Source organism: Carcharhinus amblyrhynchos, chromosome 20 (assembly GCF_965287045.1).
Source record: "Carcharhinus amblyrhynchos chromosome 20, sCarAmb.v2.hapA, whole genome shotgun sequence".
Classification (NCBI taxonomy): domain Eukaryota; kingdom Metazoa; phylum Chordata; class Chondrichthyes; order Carcharhiniformes; family Carcharhinidae; genus Carcharhinus; species Carcharhinus amblyrhynchos.
Genome location: NC_137343.1, coordinates 36,187,241 through 36,210,578, shown reverse-complemented (window position 1 = coordinate 36,210,578; position 23,338 = coordinate 36,187,241). Strand labels below are relative to the sequence as shown.

Here is a 23,338-nt window from a genome sequence, read left to right as displayed (position 1 = left end):
ATCACACATGGCACAGGGGTGGGCCGCCTCTTCTCCCGCCCCCTCACACTTCGCTCTTGTTTTCGGCTCGGTGGACGGGGGCGGTAGTGGCGGTGGTGGTCGGGAATGGTCGGTTTGAGGCGCTGAGCCTCAATAGGGGCTTCCTGTTTACTGCGATGTGTTGGGGCCGGTAGCGCGGATCTGTGTGGAGCCGATGGTGCAGTGTTTATCTATGGTGTGGCGCAAGGTGCTGAGGAAGCGCTGGGTCCTCGGCGTGGTGTTCGGCCTCTCACTCATCTACTTCCTAAGCAGCACCTTGAGACAGGTCAGTGTCCAGCATCATAGGGAGAGAAGTCAGTGTCCAACACCGTGAGGGAGACAGAGGTCAGTGTCCATCACTGTGAGAGAGAGAGGTCAGTGTCCATCACCGTGAGGGAGAGAGAGGTCAGTGTCCATCACTGTAAGGGAGAGAGAGGTCAGTGTCCATCACCGTGAGGGGGAGAGAGAGGTCAGTGTCCATCACTGTGAGAGAGGTCAGTGTCCAGCATCATAGGGAGAGAGGTCAGTGTCCAACACCGTGAGGGAGAGAGAGGTCAGTGTCCATCACCGTGAGGGAGAGAGAGGTCAGTGTCCATCACCGTGAGGGGGAGAGAGAGGTCAGTGTCCATCACCGTGAGGGGGAGAGAGAGGTCAGTGTCCAACACTGTGAGAGAGAGAGGTCAGTGTCCAGCATCATAGGGAGAGAGGTCAGTGTCCAACACCGTGAGGGAGACAGAGGTCAGTGTCCATCACTGTGAGAGAGAGAGGTCAGTGTCCAGCATCATAGGGAGAGAGGTCAGTGTCCAACACCGTGAGGGAGAGAGAGGTCAGTGTCCAGCACCATGAGGGAGAGAGAGGTCAGTGTCCAGCATCATAGGGAGAGAGGTCAGTGTCCAACACCGTGAGGGAGAGAGAGGTCAGTGTCCATCACCGTGAGGGAGAGAGAGGTCAGTGTCCATCACCGTGAGGGGGAGAGAGAGGTCAGTGTCCATCACCGTGAGGGAGAGAGAGGTCAGTGTCCATCACCGTGAGGGAGAGAGAGGTCAGTGTCCAGCATCATAGGGAGAGAGAGGTCAGTGTCCAGCATCATAGGGAGAGAGAGGTCAGTGTCCATCACCGTGAGGGGGAGAGAGAGGTCAGTGTCCAGCATCATAGGGAGAGAGGTCAGTGTCCAGCATCATAGGGAGAGAGGTCAGTTTCCATCACCGTGAGAGAGAGAGAGGTTAGTGTCCATCACTGTGAGGGAGAGAGAGATCAGTGTCCATCACCGTGAGGGGGAGAGAGATCAGTGTCCATCACCGTGAGGGGGAGAGAGGTCAGTGTTCATCACCGTGAGGGGGAGAGAGATCAGTGTCCATCACCGTGAGGGGGAGAGAGATCAGTGTCCATCACCGTGAGGGGGAGAGAGATCAGTGTCCATCACTGTGAGGGAGAGAGAGGTCAGTGTCCATCACCGTGAGGGGGAGAGAGAGGTCAGTGTCCATCACCGTGAGGGAGAGAGAGGTCAGTGTCCATCACCGTGAGGGAGAGAGAGGTCAGTGTCCAGCATCATAGGGAGAGAGAGGTCAGTGTCCAGCATCATAGGGAGAGAGAGGTCAGTGTCCATCACCGTGAGGGGGAGAGAGAGGTCAGTGTCCAGCATCATAGGGAGAGAGGTCAGTGTCCAGCATCATAGGGAGAGAGGTCAGTTTCCATCACCGTGAGAGAGAGAGAGGTTAGTGTCCATCACTGTGAGGGAGAGAGAGATCAGTGTCCATCACCGTGAGGGGGAGAGAGATCAGTGTCCATCACCGTGAGGGGGAGAGAGGTCAGTGTTCATCACCGTGAGGGGGAGAGAGATCAGTGTCCATCACCGTGAGGGGGAGAGAGATCAGTGTCCATCACTGTGAGGGAGGGAGAGGTCAGTGTCCAGCAGCGTGAGGGAGAGAGAGGTCAGTGTCCATCACCGTGAGGGGGAGAGAGAGGTCAGTGTCCAGCACCGTGAGGGAGAGAGAGCGGTCAGTGTCCAGCATCATAGGGAGAGAGGTCAGTGTCCAGCATCATAGGGAGAGAGGTCAGTTTCCATCACCGTGAGAGAGAGAGAGGTCAGTGTCCATCACTGTGAGGGAGAGAGAGGTCAGTGTCCATCACCATGAGGGGGAGAGAGATCAGTGTCCATCACCGTGAGGGGGAGAGAGATCAGTGTCCATCACCGTGAGGGGGAGAGAGATCAGTGTCCATCACCGTGAGGGGGAGAGAGATCAGTGTCCATCACCGTGAGGGGGAGAGAGATCAGTGTCCATCACCGTGAGGGGGAGAGAGATCAGTGTCCATCACCGTGAGGGGGAGAGAGATCAGTGTCCATCACCGTGAGGGGGAGAGAGATCAGTGTCCATCACCGTGAGGGGGAGAGAGATCAGTGTCCATCACCGTGAGGGGGAGAGAGATCAGTGTCCATCACCGTGAGGGGGAGAGAGATCAGTGTCCATCACCGTGAGGGGGAGAGAGGCCAGTGTCCATCACCGTGAGGGGGAGAGAGGCCAGTGTCCATCACCGTGAGGGGGAGAGCGGTCAGTGTCCATCACCGTGAGGGGGAGAGAGAGGTCAGTGTCCAGCACCGTGAGGGAGAGAGAGGTCAGTGTCCAGCAGCGTGAGGGGAAGGGGTCAGTGTCCAGCAGCGTGAGGGGAAGGGGTCAGTGTCCAGCAGCATGAGGGGGAGGGGTCAGTGTCCAGCAACGTGAGGGGGAGAGAGGTCAGTGTCCAGCAACGTGAGGGGGAGAGAGGTCAGTGTCCAGCAACGTGAGGGGGAGAGAGGTCAGTGCCCAGCACCATGAGGGAGGGAGAGGGGTCAATGTCCAGCACACCCAGAGAAAGAGAGAGGTCAGTGTCTAGCGCACCCAGAGAGAGAGGGAGATGGTCAGCGTTAAGCGCACACAGAGAGGGAGAGGGTCAGTGTCCAGCACACTCAGAAAGAGAGAGAGGTCATTGTACGGCACACCCAGAGAGAGAGGGCAGTGCCTGGCAGAGCCTGCAAGAGAGAGGTTGGAGTCCATTAGAAAACATGTTGGAAGCAGTTTTAATAGTAATTTTCAAAAGGGAATTGGATAAATATTTGAAGGGGAAAATTTGCAAAGCTACAGAAAAGATCAGAAGAAGTAGGAGGAATTGGATAGATTTTGCACAGGCACTCTGATCTGAATGGCTGCCTTCTGTTCTATGATTCTACCATGTGTTCCTTGAGTGAGTGTTAATTCTGATGGTTGCTGCCCCTTAGACCGTACGTAAGCAAAAGTAAGGTCCTTATCCAAGGAATCTGAAGCCTTCTTGAAACTGGGTATTTTTAAAAAGAATTTACTCTATTCTTAAAGTTACAAAGCCAATGCTCAGAGTGGACCAGGTGGACCCAAATCCATTCCTTGCTTGCTCCAAATAACTAAATTCTCATTCCAACTGAGAGCAACAGACACGATCCAAGCTGACAGGAAACAGCATTGCACCTCCATCTTGGGCTTGATCTGACACCTAAAAGATCTTCATTTTAACGTCTAAAATCCTTTGCCCAGAAACCTGTTTGATTTGATTTATTTTTGTCATATGTATTAATATACAGTGAAAAGTAATGTTTCTTGCACTCTAGATGTACAAATCATACTATACATGGAGAAGAAGAGGGTGCAGAATGTAGTGTAGAGAAAGATCGACTTAATGTGAGGTAGGTCCATTCAAAAGGCTGATGGCAGCAGGGAAGAAGCTGTTCTTGAGTCGGTTGGCATGTGACCTCAGACTTTTGTATCTTTTTCTGCTGAAATAAGGTGGAAGAGAGAACGTTCGGGCACTTGGAGTCCTTTGTTCCGCTGGCTGCTTTGCCGAAGCAGCAAGAAGTAGACAGTATCAATGGACTGGAGGCTGGTTTGCGTAATCAGTTGGGCTACATTCACAAATTTTTGTAGTTTCTTGCAATCTTGGGCAGAGCAGGAGCCATACAACCAGAAAGAATGCTTTCTATGGTGCATCTGTAAATGTTGGTGAGAGTCATAGCTGACATGCCAAATTTCCTTAGTCTTCGGAGAAAGTAGAGCCATTGGTGGGCTTTCTTAACTATAGTGTCGGCAAGGGGGGCCAGGACAGATTGTTCGTGATCTGGACATCTAAAAACTTGAAGCTCTCGAACATGGGCATGTTCTCTACTATGCTTCCTGAAGTTGATGACAATCTCCTTCGTTTTGTTGACATTGAGGGAGAGATTATTGTCGTCACACCAATTCACCAGATTCTCTATCTCATTCCTGGTATTCTGTCTCATCGTTGTTTGAGATCTGACCCACTACGGTGGTGTCATCAACAAACTTGAAACTTGTGCCCTGAGAGATTTCAATGCCCCGTGCTCTGAGACAGTTTAGTATTCCTATACCCCAAAACAAGTCAATGCCATGCTTCCACCCCTCAGACTCTGAGATAGATCAGTGTCCTCCACAAGATGCTGTCTCTGTTTCTTTAGATAGGTCAGTAGCTTGGCTCCAAGACTCACCTGTGCATTTAAACCCCAAGGTGAATCAGTGCCCATGCCCCCCACCAGGATCGCCAGTCATACTTTGATAAAGGGAACATAGATAAGAGGCTGTAAGGTTGGCTTCTACTGATGGCTTCTACTGACTAGTTATTGGGATCAGTGTCTGCTCTTGGCTGGTTATTGCAACAGTAACTTGTATACATCGATGATTTCACTCAAAAATGAACACAGCTCTTCACATGTTGATTAATAGTTGTGGGAATAGAAGCAAAAAGTGTACACCTCTAAGGTTGCAGAAGACACAGAGGGCAGCTGAACATTTTGAATGGAGGCATAAGACATGAACTAAAACTCTCCTGTTGGAGGCAGAAGAGAGTTACTAACTGATGCTGCTGTGTTAAAGTCTGTGCATTTCAGAGAATGGATAGAAATACCAAAGTGAATACAACATCAAATGGGTCTCCCCATTAGCCCCCCCATTGGTTCAGTTGGTGGCAAAGTGGTTAGCACTGCTGCCTCATAGTGCCAGGAACCTGGGTTCGATTTCTGGCTTGGGTCACTGTCTGTGGAGTTTGCATGTTCTCCTTGTATCTGCGTGACATTCCTCTGGATGCTCCGGTTTCCTCCCACAATCCAAAGATGTGCGGGTTAAGTGCATTGGCCGTGCTAAATTGCCCCTTACTGTCCCGGGATGTGTAAGTTAGAGGGATTAGCAGGGTAAATATGCGTGGTTACAGGGATAGGACCTAGGTGGAATTGTTGTCGGGGCAGACTCGATGGACCGAATGGCTGCCTCCTGCACTGTAGGGTTTCTATGATTCTGTGGTTGTATCCTTGCATTGGAAAGTTGGGTTTCAAGTTCTACTGCAGAATGTGAGCCACTATCTAATCTGGCAGTTCAGAACAATACTACACTATTGGATGAGCTTTTTAAGTGATCCATTGGGGTGAGTGCTTATTAGAGATCTCAAAGTAACACATGATATAATCTGATCGATACAGAGCTACCAAAAAAGGACAGTGGGAGTCGGCCAAGTTTCAGAAGTTTGTTTTGAATTGTCAACACAGAAACTGTCTGAGCAGAGCTAAATCCATTTGTGGCATTGAAAGAAGGAAGTTGTATATGAATTTGTAAATTTATGCCAGAGAGCATGATACCTACACGAGCGAAAGTGTTTGAAAGTATATTATATGATACTAATAGTATTTGTGAACACCACAAGAGGCAACCAAGAAAACTTTGCAATGGTTTGGAAAAGCTGTAGAACAGAGAAAAGTACAGCTCAGGAACAGGCCCTTCAGCCCTCCAAGCCTGTGTCGATCGTGATGTCCTAACTAAACTAAAAACAAACCTTCTGCCCTTATTCAGTCCGTATCCCTCTATTCCCTCCCTATACATGTACTCATCCAGATGTTTGTTAAGTATTGCGAATGTGCCTACTTCCACCTTTTCCTCTGGCTGTGTGTTCCAGGTACCCACCGTTGTTGTTATTCGTCCATGAGGACCTCGACACCATTAGTCATTTTGAGGCTGGATGCGATGTGTCCGAAGATGACTCATCAGGCCAGTTTGGACACGGAATGTCCTGGCACATATTGGACAGACCAGTATAGGCACTGTAGTTGTTGCGCTGGTGGCTCTGGACTTGCGCAGGTCGTGCTTAAGTTGTGCTTCAGCAATGCACCTTGCTTTGTAAACTTGACAGCCCTTGTGGATGAGGCAGCACCAGGTAGGGCGGTTTTGTGCCAGCGTTTCCCAGGTGGTTGTGTCTATGTCAAGCAACTTCACGGAGGCTTTGAGTGTGTCTTTGTAACATTTCTTCTGCCCTCCATGCAAGCGTCTTCCAGCAGGGAGTTCCCCAAAAAGGAGCTGCGTGGGTATGCACTTGTCTGACATACGGATGACGTGACCTGCCCACTGGGTCTGCGCTCTCCTCAGCGGTGTGTGGATTGATGGTGGACTTGCTCTAGAGAGAACTTCAGTGTCTGGTACTTTGTTTTGCCGTCTTCTGCGAAGGCAAGTCATGTGGAAATGATTAAGCTATCTTGCATGCCTTCGATACACAATCCACATTCCACAGGCATACAGGATGATAGTGAGTACCACGGCGCTGTTGACCTTCAGTTTTGTTGCTGGGCTGATTCCTCGACGTTCCCATACAGTGGAGCACGGTCTACCAAAAGCAGAACTTGCCTTTGCTATTCTGCAGTTGACTATTGATACAGATGTTACTACTTGGGAGAGGGTGCTGCTGAGATAAGTGAACTGGTCCATTGCCTGTAGTTTCTGCCCTTTGATTGTGATTATGGGTTCTGTGTACAGTGCATGAGGAGCAGGCTGGTGCATGACTTTGGTCTTTTTAATGTTGATGGTGATTTCAAAGTTGTCACAAGCCATGGAAAATTTGGCCATACTGACTTGCACCTCTGGCCCTGAGCCAGTATAGAGGGTGCAGTCATCGGCAAAGAGGAAGTCTGTCAGAGCAGTCTCCTTCACTTTGGTAATAGCTTGAAGTCTCCTCCCATCCACTCTGTACTTGAGGCTGATTCCAGCAACACTGTCCTGGAAGGCATCATTCAGCATGGCAGTAAACATCATGCTGAACAGTGTGGGTGTGAGCACACAGCCCTGTTTGACACCATTGATGACTGGGAATACCTCAGAGGATTCTCCGCTATCCAGTACTCTGGTCATCATGGAACTGGCGTACCATCTGAATGAATCTGGGGGGGGCAGCTGAACTTTGATATGATTCTCCACAGGCCTTGTTGGCTGACAGTTTCGAAGGCTTTCAACAAAGGTTGTGTAGAGCTTGCGATTCTGCTCCTGACACTTCTCCTGAAGTTGGCACGCAGCAAAAATTCATGTCAATAGTCCCGTAAGCTTTCCGGAAGCCACACGGTGATTATGGAAGCAGGCCCAGCTCCAGATGGGTGACCAGACAATTTAGCAGGACTCTTGCAAGGGTCTTTCCTGTGATGGCGAGCAGTGAGATTCTTCTGTGGTTGTCGCATACTTGCCAATTGCCTTTCCTCTTGTAGAGTTGTATGATGGATGCATCTTTAAGTTCCTGAGGAATGGATCCTTGCTTCCAAAGGACTGGAACAACTCGGTGAGCTTCTCGATAAGTACAGGACCAGCAGCTTTGTAAATCTCTGCAGTTATGGCATCTGCCCCTGGGGCTTTGCCACTAGATAGCTGGCTGACAGCTTTCGTGACTTTGGCTACTACCGGTGGGTTATCCGTGGTGCTGTTGATATCAACCTGGGGAAGCCTGTCTATTGCCTCATCGTTAATAGATGACGGTCAGTTGAGGATGGCTTCAAAGTGTTCAGCCCATCTCTGCAGGATCTGAGCCCTCTCTGTAATGAGAGTTGTATCACCTGTACTTAGGAGGGGGGATCTCCCGAGAGATTGAGGTCAGTAGAGAGTGTTTCAGGTCGTTTCTGTCAATGTATCCCTGTATTTCATCTGCCTTGGCGCTCAGCCAGGCATCCTGCATTTTACGCAATTTATTCTGGACTGTCCTGCGAGCACTGGTAAAAGTGTTTTTCTTGGCAGCTGATGATGGGTGCTTTTCAACAAGTAGAGCCTGTAACTCCTCATCATTCTCATAGAACCAGTCATGCTGCTTGTGGGTAGAGGGCGTGAGCATCTTCAGTGCAGATGAATGGACAGCATCCCTGAAGTGTTCCCAGTCATCCTCTGCACTGCCTGCGAAGTGTAGGTCAGCAAGCTTGATTTTTAAATCTTCAGCCAGTGCTGAAGCTATGCTGGAGTTCTTTAGCTTGGCCACATTGATTCTTTTCATATACTTGCTTCCTTGTGGTCGCTTCTTGGGTCTGACACGGAGCCTCATTTTGGAGACAATGAGCCTGTGATCTGTCCAGCGGTCAGCACCACACATGGCCTTGGTCACTCTGACATCCTGCCTGTCTTTTCTCCTGACAATGACATAGTTGATGAGATGCCAGTGCTTAGAGCGGGGGTACACCCAGGAGGTCTTGTTACGGGTAGGCAGACGGAAAGTTTGTGTTGGTGATGAGGAGGTCGTGTGTTGCACAGGTCTTCATTAAGAGTAGGGAGTTACTGTTACACTTGCTTACTCCATGCCTCCCAATGACTCCCTGCCAGATTGCCTAGAGTCACACCCTACTCTCGCATTGAAATCGCCAAGCAGCATCAGTTTGTCGGTACTGCTTACTACTAATAGTAGGGCGTCAAGTTCTTCGCAGAACCTGTCTTTCGTCTTGTCCGGGTTGTTCATTGTGGGGTCATAGGCGCTGATCAGTATAGCTGGACTTCTGTTTTGTAGAGGAAGCTGTAATGCCATAAGCCGGTCATTCACACCCTTGGATAGACTAGCAACTTTCCAAACAAGGTGACTCCTGACAGCGAATCTAACTCCAGCATCACAACGCTCATTACTACAGCGACCGCTGCAGAAATATGTGTACCCACCTCCAGTTTCAGTCAGCTGACCAACGTTGGCAAGACGGGTTTCACTCGTATCTTGCAAGCTCTCTGGCAACTAAGGCTGTTCTCTCTGGTCTGTCTGCTGTAGAGTTGTCCAAAAGTGTGTGCACGTTCCAAGTGCCAATGGTGAGCAATGTTACCTTGTGTTTTATTTTGTTTGTTGGACTGGCCAGGGCGTAGTGAAACAGACAATGTTTAGGGCACCTTTTTTAGCCCCTTCCTCATTCTACGGAGGTGAGCAGTGCATTCCTGAAGAGGACTGCTCAATCGCCCAGGTAGACACCGAGTTTCGCTGCTGCTTCGGTCAGCGAAAAACGACCATTAGATCTGAGCTGCCTATGTGCAGGTCCGTGACTACAGCTCCCAGTGTATCTGCACCTGCTGCTTCGTCGCTCGCCCATCGCCACAGGACTTCAAAGGTTGAACAGGAAGATGATAATGATGATGCCGATGATGGTGTTGAAACTAGCGCTTGATTTGGATTAAAGAGTTGTGCAGCGCCAGCCTCACTCTCTCTTTCCAATTCCCATCTGGGTCCAGTGGCAAGACAAAAGTTAAGATGGCTAGAGATGGGACTAGACGCAGTGGATGACCAGGACGTCTTCTGTATCTTGTCCCGCTCTTCGTGTTCCATGATACTTGCAGAGATCGCCTTCTTGACCGTTGGACCTTCCATTGGTCTTGTCCGCTCTGTCTGCCAGAGTCTGTCTTCACATGCTGGGATAGACATCTCCCTATCTCACCAAAGGTTGAGACCTGTCGGCTACCCTCACTTGGTTTAGCTGGCTTGTCGAACCACCACTCTGTCTTCGTGAAAAGCATTCCCTGAACATCTCCCTTAACCTTTCCCCCACTTGTAATTGACACGTCCACTCTTGGAAAAAGCCTCTCACTATCTGCCCTGACTATGTCTCTTACAATTTTGTAGATCTCTTATCAGCTCTCCTGTCAGCCTCCATCTTTCAGTGAAAACAATCCTAGTTTATTTGACATCTCCTTTATAGCCAACACCATCGAGACCAGGCAACATCCTGGTGAATCTTCTTTGCACTCTCTCCAAAACTTCCTCATCCTTGTGGTCGTGTGGCGACCAGAACTGCACGCAATACTCCAAATGCGGCCTAAGGTTTTTACAGCTGCAAAATGATTTCCCATGATTCTCGTACCCGATGCCTTGGCTGATGAAGGCAAGCATACCATATACCTTCTTAATTATCTTGGCCACCTGTGTTGCCACTTTTAGGGAATTGTAGACCTGCCCAGATCCCTCTGGATGTTATTGTTCCAAAGGGTTCTGCTGTTTACAGTATAATTTATACCCAGGCTTAAACCGCCAAAATGCATCACCTCGCGTTTGGCTGGATTAAACTCCCATCTGCCATTTCTATGCCCAAATCACCAACATATTTATTCCTATTGTATCCTCTAACAACCCCAGGCACTATCAGCAACTCCACCAATCTTCGTGTCATCCGCAAATTTACTGATAAGACCACCCACATTTTCCTCCAGATCACTTATTTATACTACAAACAATCAAGGTCCCAGTACTGATCCCTACAAAACACCACTAGCTACAGATCTCCATTCTGAAAAACACCCTTCCACTGCAACTCTGTCTTCTAAAACCAAGTCAGTTCTGTATCCATTTAGCTAGTCCACCCGAGTCCCATGTTATTTTAAATTTTGTACCAGTTTGCCAAATGGGACCTTGTCAAACGCCTTACTAATGTCCATATAAACCACATCCACAGCCCTTCCCTCATCAATTATCTTTGTCATCTCTTCAAAAAATTCAAATCAAATTGGTGAGACATGACCTTCCCCATTTAAAAAAATTATACTGCTTATCACTATCTAGTCCAGTTTCTTCCAAGTGTGCATATATCCTGCTCCTCAGTATCTTCTCCAAAAGCTTTCCAACTGCTGACATCAGGCTTACCAGCCTATAATTTCCTGGATTATCCCTGCTTTTTTTAAACAAGGGAACCACGTCCAGCTGAACTTTTTTCAAATGGGGAAAAAATAATCTGAGTCCATGAAACCAGATATTTAGAGTCATGAGATGCATGGATAATGTTAGGTGGAGAATATAGACTCCATGTTATAGCAGTAGATATGTAGAACAGACTGCTACTGATAGAAGCTGATGTGGTCAGTCAACTTCAGAAGGAACTGAATGAACAGATTTGAATGATGTAGGGTTAAATATGTATCATGATGATTAAATTTTCACCATGATGCCCTTGTTGCCGAAATAGACAAAGATTTATCTGTGGACAACTGCAGTTAGATTTGAATGATGTGGAATTTGATTATCTTTGGGCACTGAGTAGTGTTTCATGAGAACTTTACTCATGAAACAAACAGCTTGATTACAGGCCAAAGCAGAGTGATTTATATACATCCTCAGTGGAAGTGAGTGAGTTTGATGGGTTGAATGTCATTCTGTGTTATGTTTTTATCTAATCCGTTTGGGCTCAACTGGATTTGAGCTGCTTTGATACAAATAAAGAGCCCAGAGCCTGACACGATCAAGATTTGAACAAAAAGACCTGTTCATAATTTTTGGCAGAAGACCATAGTTTCTTTTGTTTTTTGACCAGTAAGAAGTATATAGGTGCATATCAATATGTCACAAAGAAACTAGAATTCAAAGTTCACAATTTGTTTCCAAAGTTAGTAATTGACTGCACATTTGACTTCACACTCTTTACCAGAATATTGATCACACTTTTTATATGTACATACAAACAAGGAGTAAGCCATTGAGCCCCTCGAGCCTCTCTGCCTTTTAATAAGATCATGGCTGATCTGATAGTAACATCAAATCACCATCCGACCTATCCTTGATAATCCGTCATCCTCTTGCAGCGTTCCTTGGGGTAGTGTTATAGGTCCAACCATCTTCAGCTGCTTCACCAATCAAGGTCAGAAGTAGGGATGTTTGCTATGATTGCACAATGCTCAGCACCATTCATGATTTCTCAGATATTGAAGCAGCCCTTGTCCAAAGTGGCAAGTAATATTCACGCCATAAGTGTCAGACAATGTCTCCGACAAGAGAGAATCTGGCCATCTTCCCCTTGATACTTAATGGCTGGAATGATCTGATGTTTCTTACTGATCTTCTGAAACATCTACTTTCAAATTGGCACTTCAGGGAAAGGGTAAGATTATTTCTGACCTTACTCAGACTGTGTTCAGCTTCCAGAAATCAATAAGATTTTTGCAAAGAGACTTTAACCAAGAAACTTTAACCACTTCCCTATCTCAAAAGGAAGGCAAACAAGTCTTTTGATATTGAAGTAAAAGATAACAAACTTGAAGAATACAGCGATAATTTGCAAGGACTGTTTGATCATTTTTGAGCTAGGTTTGATAACTTGCAGAAGTTGAGATCCTAATTTGCCATTCTTGTAAACCCACTTACGGTTGATGATGTCAAAGCTGGCCTTCCGATTCTTGAACCTCTGATTAACCATCTACTGTAGAAATGTAGCTGTTGGACTTCCAAGAGGATCAGAGTCTAGAGATGCTGCAAAAATCGCAATTGACTTCTGGAAACCAGTGACAGAAATAAAATATCCTCAACTCAGGAAAACTGTTTTTGGTACAACATGCTGCTGTGAATTACTGTACCGCATCATGAAGTTGGTAAAGTCAAAACATCGTGCAGCTTCTACAACACTTGATGGAGCTCCTTTGACAAAATATCAGCCAGATTTTCAAAGACTAGCCAGGATGGAGGCCTACAAAGACCTCTCCAAGCAATAATTAGCCTGAGTGAAGTTTGTCCCATATTGAAGCTCTCAAACATCTGAAGACTGTTGTTTGTGGCTCTTAGTTTCAGTAAGCTTGGCCACCCCTGCTCTGATTTGATTTATTATTCTCACATGTATTGGGATACATGTGAAAAGCATTGTTTCTTGCGTGCTATACAGACAAGACATATTGTTCATCGAGTACATAGGGGAGAAGGAAAGGAGAGGGTGTAGAATATAGTGTTGTAGCTACAGTTAGAGTGAAGAGGAATAACAGCTCAGTACTACTGATTTCTGGAAGCTGAACCATCTGAGTAAGGGCCATTCAAATATTTGATGGCAGCAGGAAGAAGCTTTTCTTCTTCCTGCGGTTGGTACGTGTTTTCAGACTTTTGTAGTTTTTCCCAACTGAAGAAGGTGGAAGAGAGAGGGTCCAGGGTGCCTGGGGTCCTTGATTGTGCTGGCTGCTTTTCCAAGGCAATGTGAAATACGGATGGAGTAGATGGGAGGCTGGTTTGCATGTTGGATGGGGCTATGTTCGCAACCCTTTGTAGTTTCTTGCAGTTTTAGTCATTGCAGGAGCCATACCTAGTACATTCATCTGCTATCTGTGGCTAACTAAGGAAGTTGAACAGAATATCAAATTGAAAGAAAAAGCGGACAGTTCTGTGAAAATTAATGGTAGGTCAGAAGATCGGACAGAATTTAAAATCCAGCAACAAATGACTAATCAAATAATAAGGGAAAAATTAGAGAACAGAGAATGTAAGAGCCAGCTAGCTAGAAATATAAAAACAAGAATTTCAACAAATATTTGAATAGAAAAGAATAAAGTGAATGTTGATCTTCTAGAGAGTGAGTCTGTGGAACTAACAAGGGGAAATGAGGAAATGATGGAACTGATGAACGGATATTTTGTGTCCACCTTCATTATAGAAAGGCCCACAACATCTCTAAAACACTTATAATCTGAGAGGCGAAAGGGAGGGAGGAACTTAAGCACATACGATCACCATGGAAAAGGATACTGTGAAAATTACTGTAACCGAAGACTGATAAGTTCCCAAGAACCTGATGACCTGCATCCTAGGATCTTGAAAGAAGTGGATTAATAGTTGCATTGTTTTAATATTCTAAAATTCCTTTGATATGTCCCAACAGATTGCAAATGTAACTCCTCTATTGAGAAAAGGAAGGAGACAGAAAGCAGGTTAGCCTAACATCTGTCATAGGGAAAATACAAGAATCTATTCTTAAGAAGGTTATAAGAGGACACTTGCAGTGCAATTAGGCAGAGTCAGTGAGGTTTTGTGAAAGGAAAATCATGTTTGGCTAATTTATTGGAGTTCTTCGAGGAAGTAACAAGCAATGGATAAAGGGGAACTTGAGGTGTATTGGATTTTCAAAAGACCTTTTTAATAAAGCAAGTGTTACTACACAAAATAAGAACTTATGGTGAAACCATGCGACGGCACTGTGCACTGTGGTTAGCACTGCTGCATCACATTTGCCAGGGACTTTGGTTCAATTCTAATCTTGAGTGACTGTTTTTGTGGAGTTCGCACACCGTGGCTGTGTGGGTTTCCTCCCACAGTCCAAAGATGTGTAGATTAGATGGATTAGCCATGGGAAATGTGTGATACACATGTGATACAATTGAGATACACTGTAAAAGAGAGTCAGTGCAGGCTCAATGGGCTGAATGACTTCCTTCTGCACTGTAGGGCTATGATTCAGACGTGGAGAGGATTGCTTAGCTAACAAGAGCAAAGAGTAGGGATGAGCGGGTTATTTTCGGGTTGGCAAGCTGTAACTAGCAGAGTATCACAGGGATCAATGCTTGGGTTTCAACTATTTATTTCCTTTTTCAATTACTTAGGTGAAGGGACCAAATGCATGGTTTACTAAATTTGCAGATGAAGCAAAGATAAGTAAGAGAGTAAATGGTGAGGATGGCATAGCCAATCTAAATCTCTCTGTAAATTTCTTAGGTCAATGGGCAAAAAAATTGGCAGATGGATTAAAATTTGGGAAAATGTGATCTTGTTCACTGGGACAGGAAGAGTAGAAAAGCAGCATATTATTTAAATGGAGAAAGATTGCAAAGTGCCTCTGACACTTGCTGCAGATGCGTTGGCCCTAGATCACACTAGTGTTCAGAATTGTCCACGTTCCACAGTTACATCACATCACTTGCCGTGCCACATTTATTATGTTTTTGTTAATTTATCGAGGGATCTGGGTGCCCTGCTCCATGAATCACACATCTCAGATGCAGGTTTAGCAAATAATTATGAAGGCAGATGGAATGTTGAAGATCAAAGGTTATGGGGCTATGCAGGAATGTGGAATTCAGGTTTCAGTCAGGTCAGACATGAGTATCTTGAATGGCGGAGCAGGTTCAAGGGGCTGCTACTCCTGCTCCTAATTTGTATGTTTGTATGATTTGGTTGTTGCCAAATCCAATGAATTATAGAAAATTACAGCCAATACAACCTTCAGAGCTCTTGGTCGCAGCTACAGGGAACATTATCTATCCCCCCCTGTCTATGCTATCACCTATCACTACCACATTCCTGTTCGCTCCCTGCCACTTGAATGGCATCCTTCACTGTGGTACCGTGGCCAGTTTGCTCATCCACCTTGCAGTCCCTTTCCTCATCCACACATGCAGCAAGCATCTTGTACTTGTTGCACAATGTCAGGGGCTGAGGCCGCTCCTCATTACCTGTTGGATCCCCTAATCAGTCTTACTCAGTGTCACATCATCTATCCCTGATTATCTCTAAAGATCTCTAGCTTAAGGGGTGTGACCGCATCCTGGTACAAAGTGTCCAGGTTACTTTATTCCTCCTCGATGCATCGCAGTGCCTGCACCTTCGCCTTCAGCTGAATGACTCTGAACTGAAGTTCCTTAAGTCACTGACTTCTGCTGCAAATGTGTCCAGAATTGTCCACATTCCACAGTTACATCACATCTGCCGTGCTACATTTATTATGTTTTCATTAATATAGTACTTAGTTAATAAACCCTATTACTCCTAATAAACTTAACTACTGTTACTTCAAAACCTACTATTAATAAAACATTACAGTTGTACCAGTTTTTAAAAATGAAGACGCAAAATACGCACCAACCAGTCACTTATCTGATTCCCTGTGATGGCAAACATGATTTTTCTTTGTGTGCGTACAATTTGAGACCGATTCTCAACAGCAGCATTGGGTCCACTGTGTGTCCACAAACTGAGCCCCACCAGCAATGTCCATAGACTTGAGGTTCAGCAGCAGCACCAGGTCCTTCCCTCTTTCATCTTTTATGCTGTGGTTCCACTCTCTCTTCATTCCCACACCCCCAACACATTGAAATGTTACATGCTTTTCTCTCTCTACATATACTGCCTGACCTAATGAATATTTTAATTAAGCATTTTCTGTTTTTATATCCAATTTCAAGCATCTGTGGACTTTTGCTTTTGTCGTGGAGGGAACATAAAAGCTTATTTTTTTTAACCAAGAGGGAGATTCGTACACTAATAGTGTGAGGTTCTCTGTAAAATCGATTAATTCACCTTGAATTGAATAAGACAGTTTAGTTACTGATGCATTTCATTACAAAAGCTGCTCCAGTTTTTTGATAAGGAAGTCAAGTTGTGGTCATGTTTTTCTGAGCTGTAACTGGAGTAAAATATATTCTAGGTAAACTGACTTGTCGAGTCAGAGAAAAGGGGATTTATAAATGTAGATAATGTGATTGTCACATCTGTTGTTGTACCAGTGAAATAGGACAGGCTGCAGGTGGGTGGGAGGCTACTGCAGCCAAATCCATTTCTCCTTAAGCCCATGTATTTTACTTGCCCATGAGAGTGCTTGGAAGCTGCAACTGGGATTAGAATACTGAGGGACTTTGCTTTCCCCAAACATGGTGCATAAGTGACTGATCATGGCACTTGTTTCAAGATCACAACCATTATTTCCAAATCCTAAGTGTTGCATCCATTAAAATATGTTTAGAAATAAATATCAATTTGTTGTATTTGGTTCTTGCAGCAAGAACTTGATAACTGAAGCAGAGATGAGACTCATCCTCTGATGCTGTCATTTAGACTTCACAGAATTTATTTATACCTTATTTGAATAAAACTCGATCAAAATTAGTTAGACCCCTCTCTTTTCAAAACGAATGGTGTATTTTGAATGTACACTTTAAATGCAGTAGCCAGTCTGCACAAATGGGAGTTATCATTGCTAAAACAAAGGTAATATATCAGTAAAGTTTCTGGCAAGAAAAGTGAGAGTATCTGTCTACTGGGTTTCTATTTTCATTATAATTACTTGTGAAAATTAATATATGGAATGCCCAAACATTTGGAAAACATGAATCATGGTAATAGCTAAAGCTGTTAATGAGTCCTTTAATCATCTGTAGTATTTAAGAAAGGTTTTTAATTAAAATTGTCATTTATTCATACTGCCATTTTTATAATCTGTTGTATACGTAACAGATGCAAAAAATTCTACATTCTGTCCAGACAATTTGTTGACTTGTTAGCACAGTGGTGGTGTCCCATAGAATCACTTAATTTTCTTGTTAGATTTCATGATTTTTCCACGTGTATGCAACATGTATGAATTTCATTGTGTAAAACAGAAGTGCTAAATTGGACATAATATTTATTACAATTTAGCTTTGTGATGTATTACAGTAATTATGAATTGTGAAATTAAATGTTGCTACCCCAATTCCACACACGATTAGTTGAAGTGTGATGGTGGACATGTGTGAAGATCTGATATTTACTTGATCTTCCAATGGTACAATTATAGATTCTGGTTAAGTTGAAAGATTACACTAGATAACACTGGGCCGAAGTATTGGTAGTGACTGCAATAAGCACATGGAATTCTGACATCAGATTATTAAAGTGTCGACCTTGGTTCAACACTTTGGCTATGGGTCAGGAGGTTTTAGGTTCAACATCCACTTCAATATTTGAATACATCATTTTACTTCACTTTCCGGGGCAGTACTGAAGGACAGAATTATATAAAATTCCGTTCAATTCTGGCCTTGGGTGACTGTCTGTGTTGGGTTTCCACGTTCTCCCTGTGTCTGCATGGGTTTCCTCCCACACTCAGAAGATGTGCGGGTTAGGTTGACTGGCCATACTAAATTGATCCTAGTGTCAGGGGGATTAGCAGGGTAAATATGTGGATTTACAGGAACAGGGCCTGGGCGAGATTGTGGTCAGTGCAGACTCGATGGGCTGAATAGTCTCCTTCTGCACTGTAGGATTCTATTCTATGATTCTATGCGGAAGAAGCTTTTTGGCCCATTGAATTTGCACCGCCTCTCTGACAGAGTAACTTACCCAGGGCCTTTCCCTCACCATATTCCCATAGCCCCACACATTTCCCATGGTTAGTCCATCTAACCTACACATCTTGGGACAATAAGGAGCGATGTAGCCTGGCCAGTCCACCTAACCTGCACGTCTTTGGACTGTGGGAAGAAACCCACGTAGACACAGGGAGAATGTAAAAACACAAGACAGTCACCGAAGGCTGAATTGAACTCGGGTCACTGGAGCTGTGAGGCAGCAGTGCTAAACACTGTATCACCATGCCTTCTGGTCAAAGCTGCTTTAGTTTAGATAAAAACTAAACTGATAGGATCTTCCAGTCCCACCAAAGTCGGCCCTCCCAGCGGTGGGGCAGGTGAGCCATGCAAAAGCCAGGGATCAGAATATCCCACTGGCAGCCGAAGACTAGCCGCATCCATCGTGGGGAAACCTGCCGTAGGGTTGGGGGGTGGCTGGAAAACCTTGCCGTGAGATCCTTTCTTCCCATCCAGGAGGCTGTGAAAGGTATTCAGGGCTGAGTAGAAGAGTTCTCCCAATGTTCTGGCTAACATTTATCCATCAAACATCATCACTAAAAATGTTGAATTGATCATTTCTCTCACGGTCACTTGTGGGACTATGCTGTGCACAAATTGACTGCTATATTTTTCTTCATCATATTAGTGACTACACTTAAATGATTTCATTAGCTAAGTGTTGTGCAACTCCCTGAGGTTGTGAAGACACTAACTTCAGATCCTTTCATTTAAGCTCTTGCATTCAAGTGCAATTTTTATTGTATCAAATGCTAAATAAGTACTTAGTTATTTTAGCAAAAGTTACTGATGATGAGTGCAATATTAATACTAGGATTTTGTTTTGTATTAACTAAACAATTTTTCCTATTCTTCACTGCATTCAGGAGGAAAGAACAGTACTGGACCGAAACTTGTTGCAGCTTCGAGGTTCTGAGCGACGAATTGTGTGGAAAGTGCGTTTCAACCTTGGGAACAGCAGCAGGCCGTATACACAGTGTCGAAACTCTATCCAGGGTAAACTACTAATTACAGATGAACTGGGTGAGGAAATGTGACATTACCTAATTTCCATCCATGATGCACTTTCACTTTCTAATCTTTTAAATTCACTACGCTGTTTATAGAATCATACAGTGCAGAACAGGCCCTTTGGCCCATCGAGTCTGCACCAACGTGCAAGAACTCCCAACTAGTCTTGAATGTTATGACATACCAAGTGCTTATCCAGATACTTTTTAAAGGATGTGAGGCAACCTACCACTCTCACAGGCAGTGCATTCCACACTGTCATCATCTTCCAAGGAAAAATGTTTTTCCTCATGCCTCCCCTAAACCTCCTGTCCCTCACCTTGAATCCATGCTCCATTGTGACTGACTCATCAACTAAGGAGAACAGTTGCTCCATATCCATCTCTCTATGCCCATATTTAATCTTGTATAACATTAGTCTTGTGTTTTTAAAATAAAAGTTGATAATCTCCTGAGTAAAATATATTCTTTGGAACAAGCTGTAAATTCTTAAAATTTGCTGTGAGATCTGATATTGTTTGTCTTTCTCCTCCCTTTTACTGCAGGCTATGTGTGTGAGAGGAAGGACTTGCTCGTGAATGGCTGCTGCAGTGTAAACACACCTAGCACAAAATTGTATGCATGTGATACCTGTTTGTCCAATGACTGCTGCACTGTGTATGAGTACTGTGTCTCCTGTTGCCTACAGCCGAATAAGGTGAGGAAATGCAAGCCTCTTTAATTATACAAACATCTGGCATTTTGATGGATTGAGAGTGCCAAGTTTAGGTGTGGATTACAAAAGTCCAATTGCTAATACAGTTTGATCTTTGTGTAGCAATTCAAAATGTGAGTAAACCTTCCAATATGTCAACATTCAGAATGAATAATACAACTACTTCAACTTCAAGAGTTAGATGAAGAAAGGTGTGGACTTTTGGACTGAAAGGCCTGTGACTGTGGTTTTTGCTATGTATGCAATAGTTTAAAAATGCTCTTAGGCTATCCAGCCTGATCAAAATGTTACCTGGTTTACAACAGTGATCAAACATGAGACATTAGAAATACTGCAACCAACTAAATAGTTAATACAGTAAGAGATGAATATTTTGCTCTACCTTTTGGCTAAGATCAAATGACAGGGTGAAACCATGATCAGGCAGTGGACGAGGCTATCACATTGCACTTGAGGTGTGCTGATGCCTGCAATCGTGGTTTCCCAAAGCGAGGGTAGAGTAAAGGATCAGGGTAGCCAGTGAAGTAAAACTGAGGCTTTTGGCTAAGGTGAAGTGTTAGATCAAGCCCAGGAGGGGATGCAATGCTTCATCCTGTCAGCTTGGATCTTGTTCTTATGAGCCCAAGATGGGATGCAATGTCTTGTCAGCTTGGATCTTGTTTGTCTCTCATGTGGGGACCTTGAGTGGACCTAATTTGAACTGGCTTTTTTGATTTGAAATAATGAAAGGTACCAAAAAAAAAGTTTTGCTCAAGCTTTTGGCTAAGATGAAGTGTTGGTTCGAGCTTGGATCTTGAATGTCTCTCTTGTGAAGACCTTGAATTGGATTCAGTTTGAATTTGGTTTTTGGCGCAAGCAAGGAGATGGATTTGGGCTTTTCTAGTCCACTCTGCAGGGGAAACAAAAATTGCTTATTTAAGAGATTAATATTGCTTTGTAGCAATAAGCCTGAAGAACACTCCTGTGAAGTAACACAACAATCAGAGATTTGTTATGAATTATAATACCATACAGATAATTTCTCAAGATAAAATTAACTTTGAAGCAGAAGGAGTGCCTTTTGTGTTCCAAAGTGTTTTATAATCAAATACTTTTGAAGTGTAGTCACTGTGTGATGTGTGAAACGTGGCAGCCCATTTGCACTGAGCAAGGTCCCACAAAAGGCAATGGGGTGAAGAATGAAATTGTCTTAACTTTGGATCATACTTAAAACCTGTGGTTTCTGGTTCTCAGCAACCTCTACTGGAACGTTTCCTGAACAGGGCTGCAGAAGCCTTCCAGAATCTGTTTACAGCAATTGAAGATCATTTTGAGCTCTGCCTGGCAAAGTGTAGAACGTCATCTCAGGTTCGTAATGAAATAATTTCAAATAAGTGCAAAATTAGTTAGAATAAAACACAATAAAAATCAATGACCTGCATCATTCAATTTCATCATATTTGCAATCGTTTGAACAATATCCTTTTTGCAACCACATCCGAGACTGGTAACAACTTACTTCATATTGGATGCATGGAGAGCAAGCTATACTTTGGTAGTTGCACAATTATGTCATGAACTAATTCTTACTGAGGCTGTGTTCAATTTTAAAAACTCAGCATTATCAAAATATGCCAGAACCCTCTTATACCAGGTGCTCTCTAATTTTTTTAAATGCCCATTTGTATAAGAACATAAGAACATAAGAAATAGGAGCAGGAGTAGGCCATCTGGTCCTTCGAGCCTGCCCCGCCATTCAATAAGATCATGGCTGATCTGTCGTGGCTCAGTTCCACTTTCCCGCCCTCTCCCCATAACCCTTAATCCCCTCTCTTATCAAAAACCCATCAACCCGCTTCTTAAAAATATTTAGCGAGGCAGCCTCCACCACTTCAACGGGCAGAGAATTCCAGATATTCACCACCCTTTGAGTGAAGAAGTTCCTCCTCAACTCCGCTCTAAACCGCCCCCCCCTTTATCTTGAGGCTGTGCCCCCTAGTCCTACTGTCTTTTTTAGATTATATTCTGTAGAAAGATGCATATCCTGGAAGTGAATTATGGACTACGTTGACCACTTGTTACTATTTAATACACCAAATAAATACATGTCCAAAGTCAACCATGTCAGTAGCTGAATATCAATATGCCTAATGTGAACGTATCAGCTCTGCATTCGCATTTTACTTTGAGCTGATTCTTACAACCTGCTCATAGCTTCACTGGTTGGAGGAATGTGGTACAACGCTGCTATAGTCTCCAAGGAATATTGTTTGAAAACATTATCACTCAAGTCGGCATCTTGACGGTACCTTGTTCCAGGCTTTCTTCCTTGAGTAAATTTTCCTAAATTAATATTGATTCCTTCCACCTGTAGAGTGTTCAACATGAAAATAACTACAGAGACCCTGCTGCAAAGTACTGCTATGGAGAAGATCTGCCAGAGCTACTTCCACTTTAACCTGTGTTAAAATAGCCATCATGACCAAACTTTGTACAAACTTCACTGTGGAAGGATTGCTGAGGGTTTGTTAAATTATGAGGAAGCTTTGTTTTTTACATCATTATTTAATATTTATTTTGTTTCAACTTTTGAACTGTCTCGATGGCATCAATCAAGGCGACCAAATGCAAAACAATACCCTTCCAAAATGTGTAATTAGTGCTGGGCTCAATTTTGCAGACAACTGCCAGCAACTAAAGAATCATCAGCTACACTAATTACAGTTTATTTGCATATTTGGAAATTAATTTAAGCAAGATATGTAAATATATGCATATGTTTATCAAAACGAAGATGTACACAACACTTGATTTATGAGCAGTTCAGACTTTCTGCTTGCTCAGATATCATTTTAAGTCTACTCATAAAGGAATATGATCATATGATAGATGGAACCACATTGAGGTTGGTAGTCCTGTTTTAAACACCAGTGAACCATATTTAAATTAGCAAAATTGAATTGTTTTAGTTAAATGTAGGATGCGAACATTTGAGATTGCATATATTAGATTATCTCCAATCTAAATGATAAATGTTGTGCTTTGGCCTTTGGAGACATGCCTTCAGCAAAGATGTGACTTCCTATTTGAGCTACACACAAACTAAAAATTAAAATAACACATTTGTGAGCTCTGGCCGAAGCACCAAAGAATATTGTATTTACTAATCATGAAAATAGTGCAAAAATTGAAAGGAACATTTCCTGCAATGTGGATGAACAAAAGATTTTTTTAAAAAAGAGTTTGTTTGAATTTCCTGATGACCTCTTGAATAAGGCAAGAAGTTGAAAAAAAAACCCTGTAATATTTAGATGGTGTGAAAGCAAACCTGTTTGTTACAGTAACCTCATTTTTTTAAAGAAAGCAACCTATCCTTTAATGACTAGTTGAAGTTGAAAGGCGTTTGTCATGCATTATTTTCTTTCATTTGAAAGAGTCTCTAGGCAGATAAGCCAGAAGTATTAATGAATAAAATATGTTAAAATAT

General features: G+C 43.9%; 1 protein-coding gene across 1 annotated transcript; it reads left to right on the top strand.

Moving 5' to 3' along the window:
* The first annotated feature begins 94 nt into the window (after positions 1 to 94).
* spring1 (SREBF pathway regulator in golgi 1) lies at positions 95 to 23,338 on the top strand. The gene is made up of 5 exons (XM_080208410.1): positions 95 to 304; positions 19,013 to 19,169; positions 19,703 to 19,854; positions 21,106 to 21,219; positions 22,226 to 23,338. The coding sequence occupies exons 1-5, from the start codon at positions 194 to 196 to the stop codon at positions 22,307 to 22,309; spliced, it is 618 nt and encodes a 205-aa protein (XP_080064536.1). The 5' UTR covers positions 95 to 193; the 3' UTR covers positions 22,310 to 23,338.

What these genes read in the sequence shown, in the direction of transcription:
- spring1 (XM_080208410.1), top strand. Translation starts at nt 194, where the DNA reads ATGGTGCAGTGTTTATCTATGGTGTGGCGCAAGGTGCTGAGGAAGCGC. An exon ending in GTTGCCTACAGCCGAATAAG is followed by an intron (nt 19,855 to 21,105) that starts GTGAGGAAATGC and finishes TCTGGTTCTCAG; the next exon opens with CAACCTCTACTGGAACGTTT. An exon ending in AGTGTAGAACGTCATCTCAG is followed by an intron (nt 21,220 to 22,225) that starts GTTCGTAATGAA and finishes TTCCACCTGTAG; the next exon opens with AGTGTTCAACATGAAAATAA.